The 17,976-nt window shown below is 41.8% G+C and overlaps 1 protein-coding gene and 1 pseudogene across 3 annotated transcripts in view; one reads left to right on the forward strand and one right to left on the reverse strand.

The window, feature by feature from the left end:
* The window catches only part of RORA (RAR related orphan receptor A), a 746,629-nt gene that overhangs the window by 24,377 nt on the left and 704,276 nt on the right, over positions 1-17,976 (reverse strand). For all 3 annotated transcript variants that reach the window (XM_008016387.3, XM_073012201.1, XM_008016389.3), the window contains one exon: positions 2,747-2,888. In XM_008016387.3, the coding sequence (XP_008014578.1) occupies positions 2,747-2,888 (142 nt within the window). The remainder of the gene's footprint in view (positions 1-2,746; positions 2,889-17,976) is intronic.
* The window catches only part of LOC119627844 (cytochrome c-like), a 71,680-nt pseudogene that overhangs the window by 24,139 nt on the left and 29,565 nt on the right, over positions 1-17,976 (forward strand).

Below are 17,976 nucleotides of genomic sequence, written 5' to 3' on the forward strand. Positions count from 1 at the left end.
TGCAGGTAGGAGAGGCCCAGAGAGATGCCATCTCTGTTTTCCTGCTGTCACATCCCCACTCTACCCACTGGGCCCCACTGATAACTTAATGGGCTGTTCACTCTCCCTCTGTGCAGCTGGTTTAGGCTGCCTCTTTCTCTCCCACATGCAGACCAAGGCGCAGGGAAGCAAAGACTCACAGGGTTCATCGAGGAGTAAAAAGCAGCCAAACCTCAGCGCTCATTCAGTTCACCGCCCTGTGCGCTCCGACAGTCCTCCTTGATCAAATGGCTAATTCTGCAGCTGCATTGTGAGGTCTGAATGAACTGGACGAGGCGTCTCTAATTCTTTGAATTACATCAGAGTACCTGACCCAAGAAGCCCCTCCTCCACTCATAGGTCCCTGTGGAACCCTGAGACACATCTTTTTATTTATTTATTTATTTAGAGACAGAGTCTTGCTCTCTGTCACCCAGGCTGAAGTGCAGTGATGTGAACATGGCTCACTGCAGCCTCAAGATCCTCCCACCTCAGCCTCCTAAGTAGCTGGGACCACGTGTGCACACCACCACACCCAGCTAATTTTTTCACTTTATGTAGAGGTGGATTTTTGCTATGTTGCCCTGGCTTGAGGTCTGGAACTCCAGGGCTCAAGCAATCCTCCAGCCTCATCCTCCCAAAGTGCTGGGATTACAAGTGTGAGCCATCACACCCAGCCGGACCCATCTTTAAACACTTTCTGCTGTTCTCATTTAGCCTCAAGTAATCACAGCATCAGGATTTGGAAAGGACAAATATGGTGTTATAATATAAGATCCTTATAATATATAATCCTCATTGGGCAGATTTCTGTTTGTAATGCTTCTCTTTGGGATGTGTCCCCATATTTAAAGTGGAGCCATCACTATAGTAACTTTCCAGTTCATTCAGAATATCAAATGAATTCTTGTGAAACACCAAGATAATTGAAAACAAAAACAAACAAACAAAAAACCCTATGATTTCCTGGTCTGACTTCTTCCATGAACTCATTGATTTTTCAGCTAGACTCAGCCTTTGCTGGAGGGACTTAGTTCTCCTAATAGATTGTGATTAAATTTATAGCTGATGGGGTGGATGCATCCATCCATTTGACTATGATCATAGTTATGAGAGTCCAGGGCAGGAGGCAGGATAGATGGACACAAAGTTGGGAACCAAAGCCCCCACAGTGGCCAGGTGGTGAATTCTTTTCTTGCCAACAAGGACGCTCTGTCCTTGTTCACAGAGGAAACAAGTGAGCTGGAATACTGGTCACTTTCCAGTTTCCACGACTCAGATAACAAACTTGGGTGGGGCTTCTCAGGCAGCAACCAGGCTGATGTGGGCTCTGAGTTTCAGAACCATAATTTCATAACCTCCATAATTCATTCTATGCCTACAACAACTTGTGCTATTTCTTGTATGCAAAATTTTCAGAAGGCATACTGAAGGTGCTTAATGTTTTGGAAAAAATTTTCTAGGACACCTAAGGGGCCTAATACCCACAGGTGAGACTTTCTGCTGTGACTCTGCAATTATGATTTAACTTTTGTCTTAATATTAACAACGGTAATTATATCCTGTAAGTGAAATAAAGGGACCAGCTCTTGAGAAAATGCACACACAACTTGTGATTTGAACTTACAAATGGATGAGATATACCTAACTTTGTCAGTGTAGTACCATCAGAAGATGAAATCTGCTGAGTTGCATGTCACAGGAATTTCTGAGAATATGGTGGAAGTTCTGTGATTTGTAACTTCCAATGACAAAAGCTTCACTTTTGTAGTGGTGCACAGAGTGGCCTCTTAGAATATGCAGGAGCAAAAGTGAACTCGTGCCTATGTAGGTCTATGGGCGCTAAGAACATCAGATTACGGGGAAGGCAGACTGTTGGAAAGCCTGCTCCGCATTCTGAAGTATTTTTCCACAGGCTGAAATTCCACTGGAGGAGACATTTTCCTTCAAAGGGATCTTTTAAGAGAGCCAGCTGGTATATTTGGAAAAATCCTTAAAATGGACCCGCTGTGCTTTCTGCCCAGTTTCCACGTATAAGCATAACTGTCTTGAAATCTGGTGTCGATTATTCAGTGCACTTAAGATAGGTTTCCAGGAAGATCTTGAAACGTTTTGTACTTGAATGATAGATGGTCTCTATTCCTTAAAGTAGCTTCGTTTAATGAAAAGAACACTTGTCACTGAGCCATGCTTTGCACTATTTTCACACATTCTGTATGTACAAATAGTTGGCTTTGGCATGTGATTCAAAATATCCAGTTAGCATAAAAGCGGCTTCATCTCAACCTCCAATAGACTTACTAGTGTAAAGCAAGTAACGATTGTGGTTCACATTTCCTGTGGGGGAAAATGCCTAGAGGAGGCATCTTTAGTAAGGCCCCAGATGACACTTACCGTCAATCAATCGACCCACCTATAATGGCTGAAATATCAAAAATCTGAAGGTGTTCTGACCACGAGACACTTCTCCTCCACACCACCCCCACCCATCAGCCAGCTGGCTGACACTGAGGATGAGGAGGAGGAGGAAGCGGCTGCCGTGAGTTCTGTGAAGCTGCCAGAGGAGCATGGGGGGCGTGAGGTGGAATAATGAAGGGGGGTGGGGGGACATAAGGTGGAATAATGAGGAGGGGACAGGCGAGGCAGATATTGGCAGATCTGAGTCCAGGTTTTAGAAGGCACTTTCACAACCCCTTGCAACTGTACAACTCAAGCTGTGAGAGCTCACCATCTCGAGACATCCCTACGGCAAGGCATTTCTGTAATCGACAGTGTTGGCAGCGGTTTCTACTGGTTCGATCAATCAAACAGTTCTTCTGACGAGGACAGGAGTAGGTGGCATTGCTTTGCTGACTTCTCCTGAAAAAGCCCTGTGATACGGTTATAAAATATAAAACAGGTTAGTGTCAGAATGAGTGGTATGATACTGAAGGCAGGATGCTAAGCACTGAGCGGCATTAATATTTAATGGAGACTTAAACTTGTAGCAGAATCATCCAGGAGACCATTAATGAAATTAAAGTCACTTCTTTTTCCTTGAGTAAAATTGATCCCCAGGGCCTAATCCTCCATCCCTTATACATGCAAAACTTTCTTTAACTTCAACAGACAGTTGCCCATGTAAAAGGCATAGGACCAGGTCCTTGTTCTTGGCTTCTGATGATCAAAAGCAATGTGCCTGAGGGAATGATACAAAGGGACTTACCTTTAGCCTTTATCTCCAAGAGATTTTTTTGTACAATAAACACAAAACACTTCCCTGGAATCTCCAAGTTAAGGAAAAGGCAGCCATACCATAACCTAGGGCACTGTTAACCTGCTGAACCATGGTAATCTTCACTAGCCCACTTCAACACATGGCCCGTTAGGCGTTTCTCACTCCCCAACTTCGAATCTACTATTGCCAGCATTAGATAACACTTGGATGGATTATTTTGGCAGATCAATCAGAGGAAACATTCCCTCATCCCTGACAGTTTAGAAATACCATATGTTCAGAACCATGGCCTTTAAAGATTGAACAAATCCAGTCCGATGCTCATCAAGTTCCTCTCATGTGTCAAGCGCTGTTTGGGAAATGAGAGGGGATACAAAGATGTATAAGGAGCTACTGACCTCAATAACTTTATTTTTGTTTGTTTGTTTTTGCTAACTTCCTGAGCTGTACTTTTAGCTGATTAATTTTCACCGTTTATTCTTAGAGTGTCAAGTTTTCCTTTTAGTGATGTTTTAAAAGCAACCCAAAAGCTTTACTATGTAGTATTTTCATTCTCATTCGGTGAAAAATGTGTTCTAATTTTCAGTAGGTTTCTTCTTTAATCCAGATGTGATTTAGAAGCATATTCCTTAATTTCCAAACACACAGGGGCTTTTTTTGGGGGAGGGGTCAGGGTCTTGCTCTGTCACTCAGGCTGGACTCCTGGGCTCAAGCCATCCTCCTTCCTCAGCCTCCTGAGTAGCTGGGACTATAGGTGCACATCATCATGCCTGGCTAACTATATATATAAATATAATTTTTTTTTTGGTCGAGATGGGGGTCTCACTGTGTTGTCCAGGCCTGTCTTGAACTCCTGGCCTTAAGTGATTCTCCTGCCTTGGCGTCCCAAAGTCTTGGGATTATAGGCATGATACACCTTGTTATCTTTTTATTGTGATTTATCTTTCAGTGGTTTTGCAAGCTAGGGATGTATGCAGAAAAAAAAATAAGATCAGTAGAGTCATTTCCGTGAAGCAAAGCCATGAAGGGTACAAAAGATGATTATTATCTTCAAAGCTTTAATTGTGAAGATAGATGACCCCAACGAGGGTGACACTAGTGGGGAAAGGTAAAATCCTAAAGAATCAACAGAGTGGCAGGCAAACTGATAAGGGTGCTCTCCCACCAAACGATTTTTCTGGAGGTCAATTTGGCAGTTGTATGAAAAATTTTTAAAAAGCCTACCCACTGAGCTAACCTTTTAAGGAATACACCTTAAAGAAATATTAAGAATGGTACAAAGATTTTCCTACAAGGGTGTTCTTCACAGTACTATTTATAATATACAAAATGTAGAAAGATCCTAATTGTCCAACATTACTGAATTAAAAGAGTCATATTGTATACTCATACAATGGAATTCAGCAACCACTACAAATGGTATTTCAGAAATATTGATATAAAAAGGTGATAAAAATATACCATTGAATTTTTTAAAAAGCAACTAAAGAGCTAAACATAGTATAATCCAAGTTTTGGGGGAAAAAGGGCACCATATATTTACTATAAAGGAAGATTTCGAAAATTATGCCCCAAATTGTTGGCACTAGTTGGTGGGGCCAATCAGATTTTATTTTTCTTTTTGTTTATCTGTGCTTTTTTTCCCCCTACAATAGGCAGGTGGGAAGGTATGTGGGCAGCTTGAGAGGAAGTGCACCTGCCTTCCTTTGTAATGGTTGGGGGCCTTTGTTAACCAAGTTGATGTATATGACTTCAGTTTCCAGTTCTTTGGAAAATCCAACCTATGATGGGACGGGGCAGGACCCTGACTTCTCACTCCTCTTGTTTTCAGCCAAGCTGCTTGCTAACCTTGACATAGGCAAGGCTGGGGGCCTCATGTCTCAGACTGTCTCTCTGTTGTACTTTAACTCTACCCTCGATCAAGTCCCGCCTCTTCTGTAAAGCAATCTCTCTCTTCTGAAAAATATCTAAAGCTATGTTTTTTATTTTATTTTATTGTTTGTGTGTGTGTGTTTCCCCTGTGAAAAGGAAGTAAGAAGAAGTAAAGCTTTCTTTGGGGCTTAGTAGAGAGAATTCAAGAAAATATAAATGGTCACGGAGGCAGATAATCCTTAGAAAGAGACACCAAGAGGTCAGCTGTCTAGGTATTCATTTTCCTCTGAGACCCATAATCTCTATCCAAGCTGAAAGGTGTTTCTCTCTTTTTTGAGACTCTCTCACCTTCATACCCTTGTGTAAAGGCATCGCTGTGGATGCCTAAAATCAGGAATTTATTTGCTTTTCTTTTAGTTGAAGTTGAATTTTGTTTGCTTCACATTAAGCCTGTTACAGTTTCTTCTATGATCACCAAATATGGGGAATGTCTAAATGATTTTTTTTTAATCTTTAAGTGGAGCTAATACTTGAGGGCTGCCATGCTGTTTCCCAGATATCTCTTCTGAAGACCAGATCCTGGCATCTGTCACCTTTCTTTCTAGGCTCTTTTCCACCTCACATATTTCTTCTCAGAATCCTCTCCAATTTCTTCACTACTTCTTCTTGCTTTCTTTTTTAAAACTGAGGCAGGGTTTTGCTATGTTGTCCAGGCTGGTCTCGAACTCCTAGGCTCAAGCGGTCCTCCCACCTCGGCCCCCCAAGTAGCTGGGATTACAAGTGCGAGCCCCTGTATCTAGTACTATTTCTTCATTTCTTTCAAAAGTCTGAAATCCCGAACTAGACACAGCTCTTGAATAATGGTTGGGTCATTAGGGAAAAGGATGCCACTTTTTAGTTTGCATACACATATTAAGTTAACTTCCACCCACCATTAATAAAGTCCAGGACTGTTAACGCAGAAACCGTATATTAATCATCAGTTAGCTCTGCTGTTAAGGGCATGAGAATGATGATGACAGATTATCAGTCTTAATGAGTACTTGTATTAAACCATATCTTTTTATTCTGTATTTTGGATGCAGACATCTTAGGGCTTTGCAGACACTGGAGGGACTATCCTTTCAGGGCTGGAAAACTCCTACATACAGCAAACAACCTGGGTCAGCCACCTCTCACACAAAACCAAGCTGGCCAGAGCCCATATCCAGGACACCTTCTTCATCAGGCCCTTACGCTTCCAGCCATGATTCCCCTGCCCCGGTCACACCAGGGTCAGGTACCAGACAATTAGGGACAGCCCCTACCCGTTAGCGCCGTCTGTAATGATTCAAACTAGCCACTTATCCTAAACCTGCTCATCCTGCTGCGCCTTCCTTCCTGTGGAAAACAGTGGGGGCTCTTGACAGTGTTTCTCCACATCCCTCTCCCCTTCACAGACCCTGGCGCTTCCCCGTGTGTCCCCTGTATGGCGTGGCATGGGCCCTGTCTCTAGGGATTTGTGAGTCCAGCAGTCCCTCCTTAATCGCCATTTTGCTTTCCTTGTTTCAGTTACTTGCGTCAACTGCAGTAAAAGAATATTAAGATATTTTGAGAAAGAGAAAAGCAGAGAAAGACCACGTTCACATAACTTTTATTACAGTATAGTTTTGTAATTGTTCTATGTTGTTATTGTTGTTAATCTCTCATCGTGCCTAATTTATAAGTTCAACTTTATCACAGGTCTGGATGTATGGGAGAAAACAGTATCTAAAAGGTTCACAGTTTCAGGCATTCCCCTGAGGCTAAGGGGAACTACTGTGTAACAAACTTCTTCCTTCATGACAGTCATCTCCATACCTGTGTGTCTTACGATACCTGATTAAAACAGATCCCAAGTACCATTAAAACAGCACTGACTTTGTACTAGGCACTCTATGCTTTATGCAGATTGTGACATTTACTTCTGACAAGGGCAATATTGGGCAAATGCTATCATTTCCCTAGTTTTAAGGATGAAAAATCGGAGGCTTAGAGAGGTGTAGTGACTTGCTCAGAGTCCCCGCTCTAGCATGGGGTAAAGCCAGGATATGACTTCACATAGTTTAACTCCAGAACTTACACTGTCATCTTGTTTTGTTTTTCTGCTTCTCGTGTATGTCAAAAGAATTCCTCCTTAGTTGTTCTCATACAGGGCAAGCATTAAATTAGGTAGTGTAAAAAACAAGTTATACAAAATAAAGTAGCAAGAGCAATCTACTCTGAAATTAGTGTTTTCCCTAACATTAGCACCTTTAGCTGACCCAGCTTCCTACCGCCCAGACATTTTACAAAATCTCATTCTGTAGTTGTCTCCTGATCTGGATTAGGAGTCACATAAGAAAATCAGTCTCATGAGTCCATCATTTTTCCTAATTTCTGACCAGAAGTATTCTGCCCCATTTACTTCACCTTACTTATTTCTAAATCACTTTAGCTCATTTAAACAAGCAAACAAACAATGAAACTTACTTCAAGGGCACAGAATAACTATCATTAAAGATGTCTGTGTAATTATGCCATAAATTGCAAGGCAAACTCATGAAGCATTCCGTATGTGCTTTGAGCAGTGGCACTGTGGCTGGAACCAATGTCCAGCTTCCTCACTATCTGCCTGGAAAAGGATTACCCTTATTTGGAAGTCTCAGTCTGAGGATTTGGGGAAAGCAGGCACGCAAGCAGACACGCCTTATTCTTTACAGCATCATTTGTACCCCAACTAAGTCAGCTGAGCAAATGCCTGCTGAAAAGTTCTGGGAGTGGCATAGCTAAGAACCAGAAAGGAGATCTTTCTTTTGGATTAAGTCAACAGAGTCATGCCCACAAGGAGAACTATCAAATATCAGACGCGAGAGGTGAAGTGGGGTTATAAGGTGAGAGCTGAGAAGTGAGAAACAGGGTAAGTAAACCTCCATGACTCAGACGAATACTGAACTTTGCATTTTAGGAAGAATGAGGGTTTGGGTTGCTGCTGATTTTTCTTTTAAAAACCTCTTCTTTTCCGAATTCCTTGTGGGGGTGGTTCTCAGAGGATTAAGGGTTTGGAAAATTAAACAGATAAAATACTAAGAGTTAAATAACACAGAAGAGGAAGAAAGATTAGAAGAGAGGAAGAAGAAGAAAAGTAGAAAGTGTGGTAGGTACCTTCCTACCTCAAGGTAGAAGTAGTGTGCTTCTAAGTACAGAGATAGATTTTGTCTGACTGGGGAGAAATCCTGCAAAAGGATTAGGAAGTGAGTGAGCTGAGAGATGAATTCCAGGGCTTGGAGGTCATACAGAGAGCAGGGGAAGCACAAAGCTAGGGTGTGAAGATTTGGGTGGAACTGAGGAGGTGTTAAAAAAAAAAGTGCTGAAGTTGTGAATTAGCTGGGAAAGATATCAAGTACATAATTTGGCAATTTTGTTATTTCTAAAACATGAGCTAACAAATTACTTGGCTGTCGTAAAAGTTTACTTTTTATGGATGTTAAAATACATGGAGATGTGCATTTACAAACATGGTGGGCTTGAGCCAGAAAGCCACCATGATACATTTCAGGTAGTAGATGCTTAGTGTGACTGTTGGCGCACTACCACCACCTAGTGGCAGCATATTAACACGTGGCTATTGCAAATAGAAAATTAGAATAAAACAAACAGGCCTTTGGCGCTGAAAGAAGTTGAGAGATTATCAGGTACAGTAGTTCACATATGGGTGATGCATCAGAAACATCCACAGAGCTTTTAAAAGATACACCTTAGATTTATCAAACTAGAACCCTTGGGGATGTGGTCCAGGCATACATAGTAGTTTGAACAATAGGAAATTGCCATTTTTATAGGTCAAAAAAGAAAAAAATTGTCTTTTTTTTTTTTTTTTGAGACGGAGTCTTGCTGTCACCAGGCTGGAGTGCAGTGGTGTGACCTTGGGTCACTGCAACCTCTGCCTCCCGGGTTCAAGTGATTCTCCTGCCTCAGTCTCCTGAGTAGCTGGAACTACAGGCGTGCACCACCACGCCCAGCTAATTTTTGTATTTTTAGTAGAGACAGGGTTTCACCATGTTGGCCAGGATGGTCTCGATCTCTTGACCCCATGATCCGCCCGCCTCGGCCTCCCCAAGTGCTGGGATTTGCAGGCGTGAGCCACCACACCCGGCCAAAATTGTCATTTTTATAGTACATATTTTAAAAAAGCTCCCTGAAGACTTTGACTTCCTCTTGTTAAGAACCAGAGATTGATTCTAGTTTTCTGATTTGCCAAAAACAAAAATGAAGCTTAGAATGTTAAATGACTTGTCCAAGGTCCTGTGGCTGGTAAGGGTCAGTGCTGGGACTCAATCTCTTGTCCTCATTTTAAGTCCAGTGCCCTCTCATTTAAGTGTATCTTCTTCAGTGTGGGACAAACAAAACAGTGTCACACATTCTTGATTTCCTGACATAGAGTCCCTGCATATCCACCTTTTGTTTCAATTCTTACTGTCTCAAAGACATCTCTCCAGTGTTTCCTCCCTTATTTCACCTAGCTTTTCAAAACGCCTTGCGCTGACTTTTGTTTCTGATATGTGCCTTACCTTCTCTGGAAATTCTATTCCCTAATACTTTTTCTTTAAAAAAAATGACTGCACACTATGAATTTTTCACTGACCCCCACTAGATGGGAGCTTGCAAACTGGGATGGAGGCCATGGTGTTCAGGAGAAGGCTCATACTGTTGCAAGAGCTGAGTGCTAAAATTTCAGGAATTTTGTTGTTAAGGCTAGTTATTAAATCTGTTATTACACATTAACTGACACATTCCTGACATTAAAAAAGTAACCACTTTTTAATGATTATTTTACTATTATCAGTGTTCTTCGGGTTATCTATATCAATTATCCTTATATCTGAAGGTAGAAATACTATACCATGCTCTGCATCCCTTCCCTACTCTGCATTCTGTGAAAGAGCAGGTCGGGTGGCTTGAAAATGGCCATTGGTGGGATTATTTACACCACAGAAATTGGCAAATGCTACAAATAAGGGTTTGATTTATTATTTTGCTTACTGTCTAGATTTAAACAGTGATGGCCGAATGCAGTGGCTCATGCCTGTAATCCCAATACTTTGGGAGGCTGAGGCAGGAGGATCACTTGAAGCCAAGTGTTTGAGACCAGCCTGGGCAACACAGACCCTGTCTCTACAGGAAATAAAACAATTAGCCAGGTGTAGTGGCATGTGTTTGTAGTCCCAGCTACTTGGGAAGGTGAGGTGGGAAGATTGTTGGAGCCCAGGAGTTTGAGGGTGCAGTGAGCTAAGAGTGTACCACTGCATTCCGACCTGGGCAACAGAGTGAGACCCTGTCTCTTAAAAAAAAAAAAAAAAAAAAAAAGACTGGGTATGGTGGCTCACATCTGTAATCCCAGCACTTTGGGAGGCCGAGGTGGGCAGATCATGAGGTCAGGAGTTCGAGACCAGCCTGACCAACTTGGTGAAAGCCTGTCTCTACTGAAAATACAAAAATTAGCCGGGCTTGGTGGCAGGTGCCTGTAATCCCAGCTACTCAGGAGGCTGAGGCAGGAGAATTGCTTGAACCTAGGAGGCGGAGGTTGCAGTGAGCTGAGATCACACCACTGCACTCCAGCCTGGGCGACAGGGTGAGACTCTGTCTCAAAACAAACAAAACTGATGAAAATTACAGTAATGCAGATTAAACTTAACAGTACATTATATCTAGTGATCCCACTGTCAGTAACACAAAAAGTGGAAGAAATGTTCTTCTAGTATTTGTAAACGATTAACTGAGTCAGCAAGGAGGTTATTCATGTCATCATTGGCGAAGGAATGAAGTTCCAAAAGGTCTTTGTTGTTTCATTCTCTTATTCATTAATGTAAACAAAATATCAACAACATTCATGTTGGAACTAGTCTTTCCTCAACTGTAACCATGGGGATAGAGGTAAGAGTTCAGCAAAAATCATGAGAGCATTCAGTGAGAATTATTTGTCTATATGAAATTTAAAATAAAGAATATTGTATATTTTATTGTTTGAAAATTATGTGAAATTACATCAGTGAGATAGATACTAAAGTTATCTACATACAGATAGACACTTTTTGCTTTCCTGAGAGCCAGTTGTTCACAGCTTACCAGCATGTGGCTGGCCTGAGCCTCATCCTCACTGTGTCACCAGCTCCCCATCACGTTGTTTGAATACATCCCCCCGACTTTGGATAGGCATTCACCCAAAGTTGTGGTTTGGCCTTCTAGAGCCCCCACTGACTTTCCCCTTAACTACATAAGTTCTAAACACTTTAGCTGAGTTTTTTTTTTTCTTTCTGGAACAGTATATATATATTTAGAGACAGGGTCTCGGTCACTCAGGCTGGAGTACAGTGGTGCTATCACGGCTCACTGAAGCCTCGACTTCCTGGGCTCAAGTGATCCTCCCACCTCAGCTTTCTTAGTAGCTGGGACCACCGATGTATGCTATCATGCCTAGCTAATTTCTAAATTTTTTGTAGAGGAGACAGGGTCTCGCTTTGTTGCCCAGACTGGTCTTAAACTCCTGGCTTTAAGTGATCCTCCTGCCTAGGCCTCCCACAGTGCTGGGATTACAGGCATGAGCCATTGCACCCGACCTAGAAGATAATATATTTTGACCCACAACCTGTTTCTCAGCTGTCCTCTCCAGTGTTTTCTTGCTCAGTGACATGGATTATCTTTCCCTCAGTTACTCAAGGCAGAAAGATGGGCTTCACTGCCTTCATCTCTGCCTCCTCCCCATCCATATCCAAGCGTCACCAAATTAGCCTTCTTCTTGGCACCTTCCTGTTTCTCAGATCCATCTACTTGTCTCCATCTTGACTGCAGTTTTCTTAAGTTTCCATGTCTTTCACTTCTTGAGTTGGTTATTATAGAGCCTCCTAATTGGGACCCCTGCTTCCATTCTCATTCCCTCCAATCCATTTCACAGTTACTAAAGATATCTTCCTAAAACATCACACTCATCAAATCACTTCTCTGCTTATGAGCCCTTAATGGCTCCCTGCTGATGACCAGACAATGACCACATGTCCAAGCAGCTCTTCTCAAAGTCATACAATGACCAAGCCTAAACTGCTGTGTTCACAGTTCCCCAAAGAAACCCTCTCCTTCCCTTCAGGATTCACTGAGAAGACATTCACTTATTCTGGGAACCTTCTCTGACCTTGGCCCTCCCAAAGCTGGTTGAGGGGCCCCTCCCATGTGTACCCTTAAGAGTCCTGAATTTATCCCCCTCCTAGCCTTTACCTTGTTGTATTATTAATGTCTACCTTTTCCAGGGACTGACTGCCTTGTTTCTTTGTTTCCAGTAGCTAACACAATACTTAGAGAAGTCACAAATACTTGTTGAATGAACAACTAGAGGAAAAAACGGTGGCAGCGATAAAAACAGTGGTGACGATATGCTGAGCACCTACTCCCCACTAGGCACCATGTCGGACACTTTGCCATGATTATTTGCAATCCACAGCAGCCTACAACTGCAAAGTAGGGATATGTATCTCTGCTTTACAAATGAGAAAGTTAAGAGAGGTTAAGCCATATGCCCAAAGTCACAGAGCAGGTGAGGGGAGGGCCCAGGATTTGAATTCCTGAATCCTAGGTGTTTCTTATTCCAAAGGCCATAGACTTCTTAATATACCACCTAAAAAGCACCAAGACAAACATGTAGGGCCGACTGAATAACAACAACAACAAAAGATGAGCCAACAACAAAACAAACAAGCAAAAAACCACTTTTCATTTCTGTAGCCCAAGTTCCCTACAACGGTTCAGATGAGGGAGACGGCATTTTATAGGGTATCAAATACCAGGTTTCCATACAGGTAGGAAAGCACTCATTTGTTAGATATATTTTAAAAGGCTGGAAATATGCCTGGCACTTCCTACTGGAGTTTTTAATGGTTTTGTCTAAGAGTATGGACTGGTTGGATGCTGCCCTGTAGGTATGGCTGGGAAGGTGAACGGGGGTCTGATTCTGAGTCGTCCCCTCCTGCGTGGGGCTCCTTCTCAGTGAAACACAGGCTGAAATGCTGATCTGATGTTTGGTCTTTTGACAATTTTCACTTAATGAATTGATTCCTACAGTTCATTAACATACCCACTTCCACTTCTGTATACACATATGTCTTAATTAGCTGCTCATTGGCTGTTTAATTACAAGAAAACAGCTGACAGCTGCCTTGCTGAATTCTAATGGCAGACGCTTTGGAACGGCTACACACTTGCTTTTGACAACCAAGATTTCTTCATAACTCTGTGATTTATTATGAATGCTCATCTGCCTGCCCAAATTATTGTATTTTCCAATACAACTAAAAATTGGGAACTTGGGGGACTGCTGAGGTGGGTGTATGTCCACCTTTCATTTTATGTTTGAGACTAAGAAAAATGGAGGTAAGAACAGCGGAGAATCTTCTATGTGAAAGCATGTACTATGTTACAATTTTATTTATCTTGGCAACTTCCTGTTGAGAATGTTCAGAAGCACGGGGGTGAGAAGGAAGAAATATCTTTGGATCAATGTAGGGCAAAAGTTAACTATCTGGCTGGGGGGGAAAAGAGGATAACTTCATTTTATTGAGGGGTAAACAAAGGTCACGCGTGTATTAAAATCAAGCAGATGAAATTATAAAATTAAGTGTTGGGTGGGGGGCAGAAACAAAAGTGCTCAAAGAAGCATATGAGGAAAAAAAGATTGTTCTTTAGAAAGGGTAGGCAGCCTCATTCATGAACGTTAGCTGGTCCAGCCCCACACTCATACATGTGGCAGCAATAAATCACAGAAATTCAGATTTCCTGAGCTACTACGTTTTTGTTCAATAGTGCCTGGCCTCCCTGTAGAATTGTGTATGCGCAAGTGATCTCTGATTTAAGCTGCCCACGTGTTGTATTTGGTAAGTGTCTATGTCTGCTGTTGACTGTGCTTTGCCATACTCAGGATCCAATCCAAGCGAAGACATTCAGCAGTGGTTATTCCCTAGCACGCACGTGGGACCTGCCCCAAGCCAGGTGCTGTGTCAGGGCCCGATCTACAACATGGCCTCGAGCCCAGCGTTTTCTGTGAGCTGAGGAAGGGCAGCAGTTACTGAGACATGATTAAGATCTAAACAAACAAATAAAAAGTGAATCATCGTGATGCAAATTGGGGTTTAACATAACCCTATCACTTGCACATTTCATCACAGGCCTGGAAGATTTAGCTAAACAAAAATTTTCGCTTACCGCCTGTGTATAACCGAACCGAAACTCAGGCGTCGTAAGGATGCAATAACAACTTGTCCTTCCCCAAGTCGAATTTTCATTTTAAATGCCTAGCTCTAATACTGGGGCCACGTATTAAAAAGCATTGAAATAAAAATGTTGAGCATGAATGTATCAATGGTGAAAAGTGGACAGAATTAGTTCACAGCTAGTGACATTTCACAACCGAGATAAAAATATTAGAATCCTCTAAAAGACAATCTGGGCCTAAAAGGAACATTCATAAAAGCTGCTTTTTAACCTACACATGAAAAGCTCCAGAAATGGCTTTAACTGCTTCAGTGGGGGAAGGTGTCACTTATACACTCTAGATATTTTTGAAAGGCTTTTTTATTGTTTAACAAAACATATTTGTTAATGCAGAGACATTATCTCAAATTATCTTTACTGGGTAGAAGAGGAAGCTTTGAATAAGACATCATCTTAAATGTATTGACTGATTACTGTATATTGGACAAATGAATGCCACTTTATTCTTAGTCTTATCAAGAGGAAAAGGTTTTAAATGTAATCAGAAACCAATTCACGAACCCCAATACTGGATTGTGCATTATCATTAAAAAACTTGCAGTTAAAATTGTAGAGCCAAAATGTCTAAAAGGATATGGATTAAAAAATGTGTGTGTGTGTGTCTGTGTACATGTGTCTTGAGATCAAATGTTCATCCTCATCATCTGAGCAGCCACTGTATCTCATGATGAAATTAGGAACAGAAGTTGAATGGCAAACAAGACGATTTCTCAAAAGCAAACCTTAACCAATGATTATTTTCCTCCTAACACTTCATATTTTTATTCACTTTGAAGATTGAACTTTAACATCTACAGCCTCTAGTGTTACTATGGCCTTTTCCTCTGCTGGCATGGGGCACGACCTACCCCTCCTCCCTGGCAGGCCTGCCCCAGCTCACGTTATGCCCCCTCATCATGCTCACCCAAGGCTGAAACTAAATTGTTTTCCAAGAGCTCAGAAATGTCTCTAGGAACAGAACTAAAAACCTTGCAGGCCTGGATTCTAACATATGTTCTTCCGAAATGCAATATTCAGGCTGAAGCAGTGCTAATACATTGTTTCCTGATTCTTTCAAGAGAACAAGTGAAATACGTTTATAATTAAAACCTTGGCATAATGGAGTCCTTAAAAATTTGAGGATGGTGTGCTTGTCTACCCTCATCTTCCACTAGCCACAGAAAGTGACTCTGTACTTCAATCAAACTGAGTTATGTGCTGTCCCCTTAATACAACCAAGACTGCCCTAGTTCTGGGCTTTTGCCTCTGCCATTCCTTGTTCTCCTTCTTCCTCAGCACAGAATGCCCTCCCAGCCACCTCTGGGAAAATCCTTCCTCAGCTCCAGCCCACGGTTGGTTCCTCCTCAGTGAAAGCTTGCTAGGCCAACTGTCCTCTAGACTACCGAGGTTTGCTGCCTAGTGGATATGTGTCTCTTTTTTCTTTTTTTTGAGACGGGGGTCTTACTCTGTTGCCAGGCCGGAATGCAGTGGCGCCATCATAGCTCACTGTGGCCTTGAACTCCTGGGCTTAAGCAATCCTCCTGCTTCAGACTTCCAAGTAGTTGGGACTTCAGGCAAATACCACCATGCCTGGTCAATTTTTTTTATTTTTAATGTTTTTGTTGAGACGGAGTCTTGCTATATTGCTCGGGCTGGTCTTGAACTCCTGTGCTCACATATTCCTCCCACCTGAGCCTCCCAAAGTGCTGGGACTACAGGTGTGAGCCACTGTGCCCAGCCTATATGTGCTTGTATGTGCTTCTTATGTATATCATAGATTGTGGCCTTACTCTATAGTTAGTTCTTGCATTGCTATTTAGCTTTCCCTCCACAGGCTTCATCTCTACAACTAGACCATAAACTGCTTGAGGGAAAGATTCAGTCTTCCCTTTGGATCCCTTACAGTGCTTATATAGTGCTTGGGCCCAAGGGAGTGCTCTTAGTATTCTTTTTTATTGACAGATTCTACGTAACATATTGCAAATGGTCACAAAAATCAAGACTACACCCATAGATGTCCCAGAAATAATATCTGACTATACAGAGCAGCATTACCAAGCCACCAAGAAGTCTGCCTAGTAGTAACAGTGATAACAACAGCTAACACTTAATAAGTGCTTGTGATGCATCTGGCATTCTTCCAGGTACTTTCCTTAAATGCATATGACAACCCTATGAAGTTATTAAAATTACAGTCCTCATTTTACAGATGGGGGAACTGAGGCACAGAGCAGTGGTATAGGTGCTCAAGCTGGTAAATAGCAGTGCTGGGATTTCAACTTGGGCAGTCTGGTTCCAGAGTCAGAGCAGAAGCATGGCACCTGCTGTCTCTCTACAGACAGCAAAGGGGATGGGGAGAAGATGAGCCAAGAACAGCCAGAAACGACAGAAAAAGCTACCAAAGCTTCTACCATTTTTGCTGTTCATGTGCAATGCTTAGCAACTATGTGCCAAAATCATTATTTCAGCAATTAAACAGGTCCTCTAATTTCTTATGGTTTCAGGTTGTTAATTTAAAAATGCAGTTTAAAATACATTCACAAAATGATTAGTTCAGAAGATGACTGATCACCTTTTTTCTCTCATATCTATTTGATATGTCTAATGTGAAATTTTTCTTATGTTTAATTAGACTATCACAGCAAAGTTACAATTGATCATGATAGAAACACCTTTACCTGGTTAGAACATGATAAATAATTAACATAAAATGGCAAAAATAGAAGTCTGACTTCTATTTTTATAATTAGGAATAAAAGTGTTATAGCAGAGGGAAATTATAATGGAGAACAAATAGCATATTTATCAAATATAAACATATAACATTGTTCAAGTCCCTGGCTAGGCATAGGCCCAATCTGTTAACAAAATTATGTTTTATTTGTTTTGTGGTTTTCGTTGGATAAAGTCAACAGAGCAGAGGAACAGAGCCACAGATAACTGAAAATCACTTTGGCACTGAAGAGGTCTGCAGACAAGATCTGGAAGGGAATCTACAAAAATGACAACTTTGGAATAATGGATACCTTTTGTTTTCTTATTGCTTTTATTTTTGTCATCATAAATATTAAGGGTAAAAAGAAAATTCACATTGTTTGTGCCTATGTGAACAGTGGTACTCAGTCAACTTAGGTTTTACTCAATAGCATGTTGTTAATTAATCTTCCAAATTGTTGGGGTATTTTATATGAAGTAGCCCCTACCCCTACCTTGTCCTTTTCCCAGACTCGATTCCTTGATAATCACTTCCATCAATTACTAGATAATCACTTGCCTTACTGACAGACCCAGAGGAAGCGATCAGTTTTTTGGGCAGAATGAAGGGACAAGTAGCGAACTGGTATCCGGGATACTGCCTAGAACCCTGTCCATTTAAGAAGACACCCAGGTGATACGCAATGCACAAAAAGCACTGGAACTCCCAGCAGGCAAGCACTGCAGTCTGTAAACCCTCTATTGAGAAAGGCCATGGCATGTCTACCAGGGACACAGATTTGGGAGGCAGAACACAGACAGGGTGAGGGTGAAAGGCAATGGCTACCTGGCCACGTCAGCCAAACCAACTCCAAAAATCAATG

This window comes from Chlorocebus sabaeus, chromosome 26, assembly GCF_047675955.1.
Source record: "Chlorocebus sabaeus isolate Y175 chromosome 26, mChlSab1.0.hap1, whole genome shotgun sequence".
NCBI lineage: Eukaryota > Metazoa > Chordata > Mammalia > Primates > Cercopithecidae > Chlorocebus > Chlorocebus sabaeus.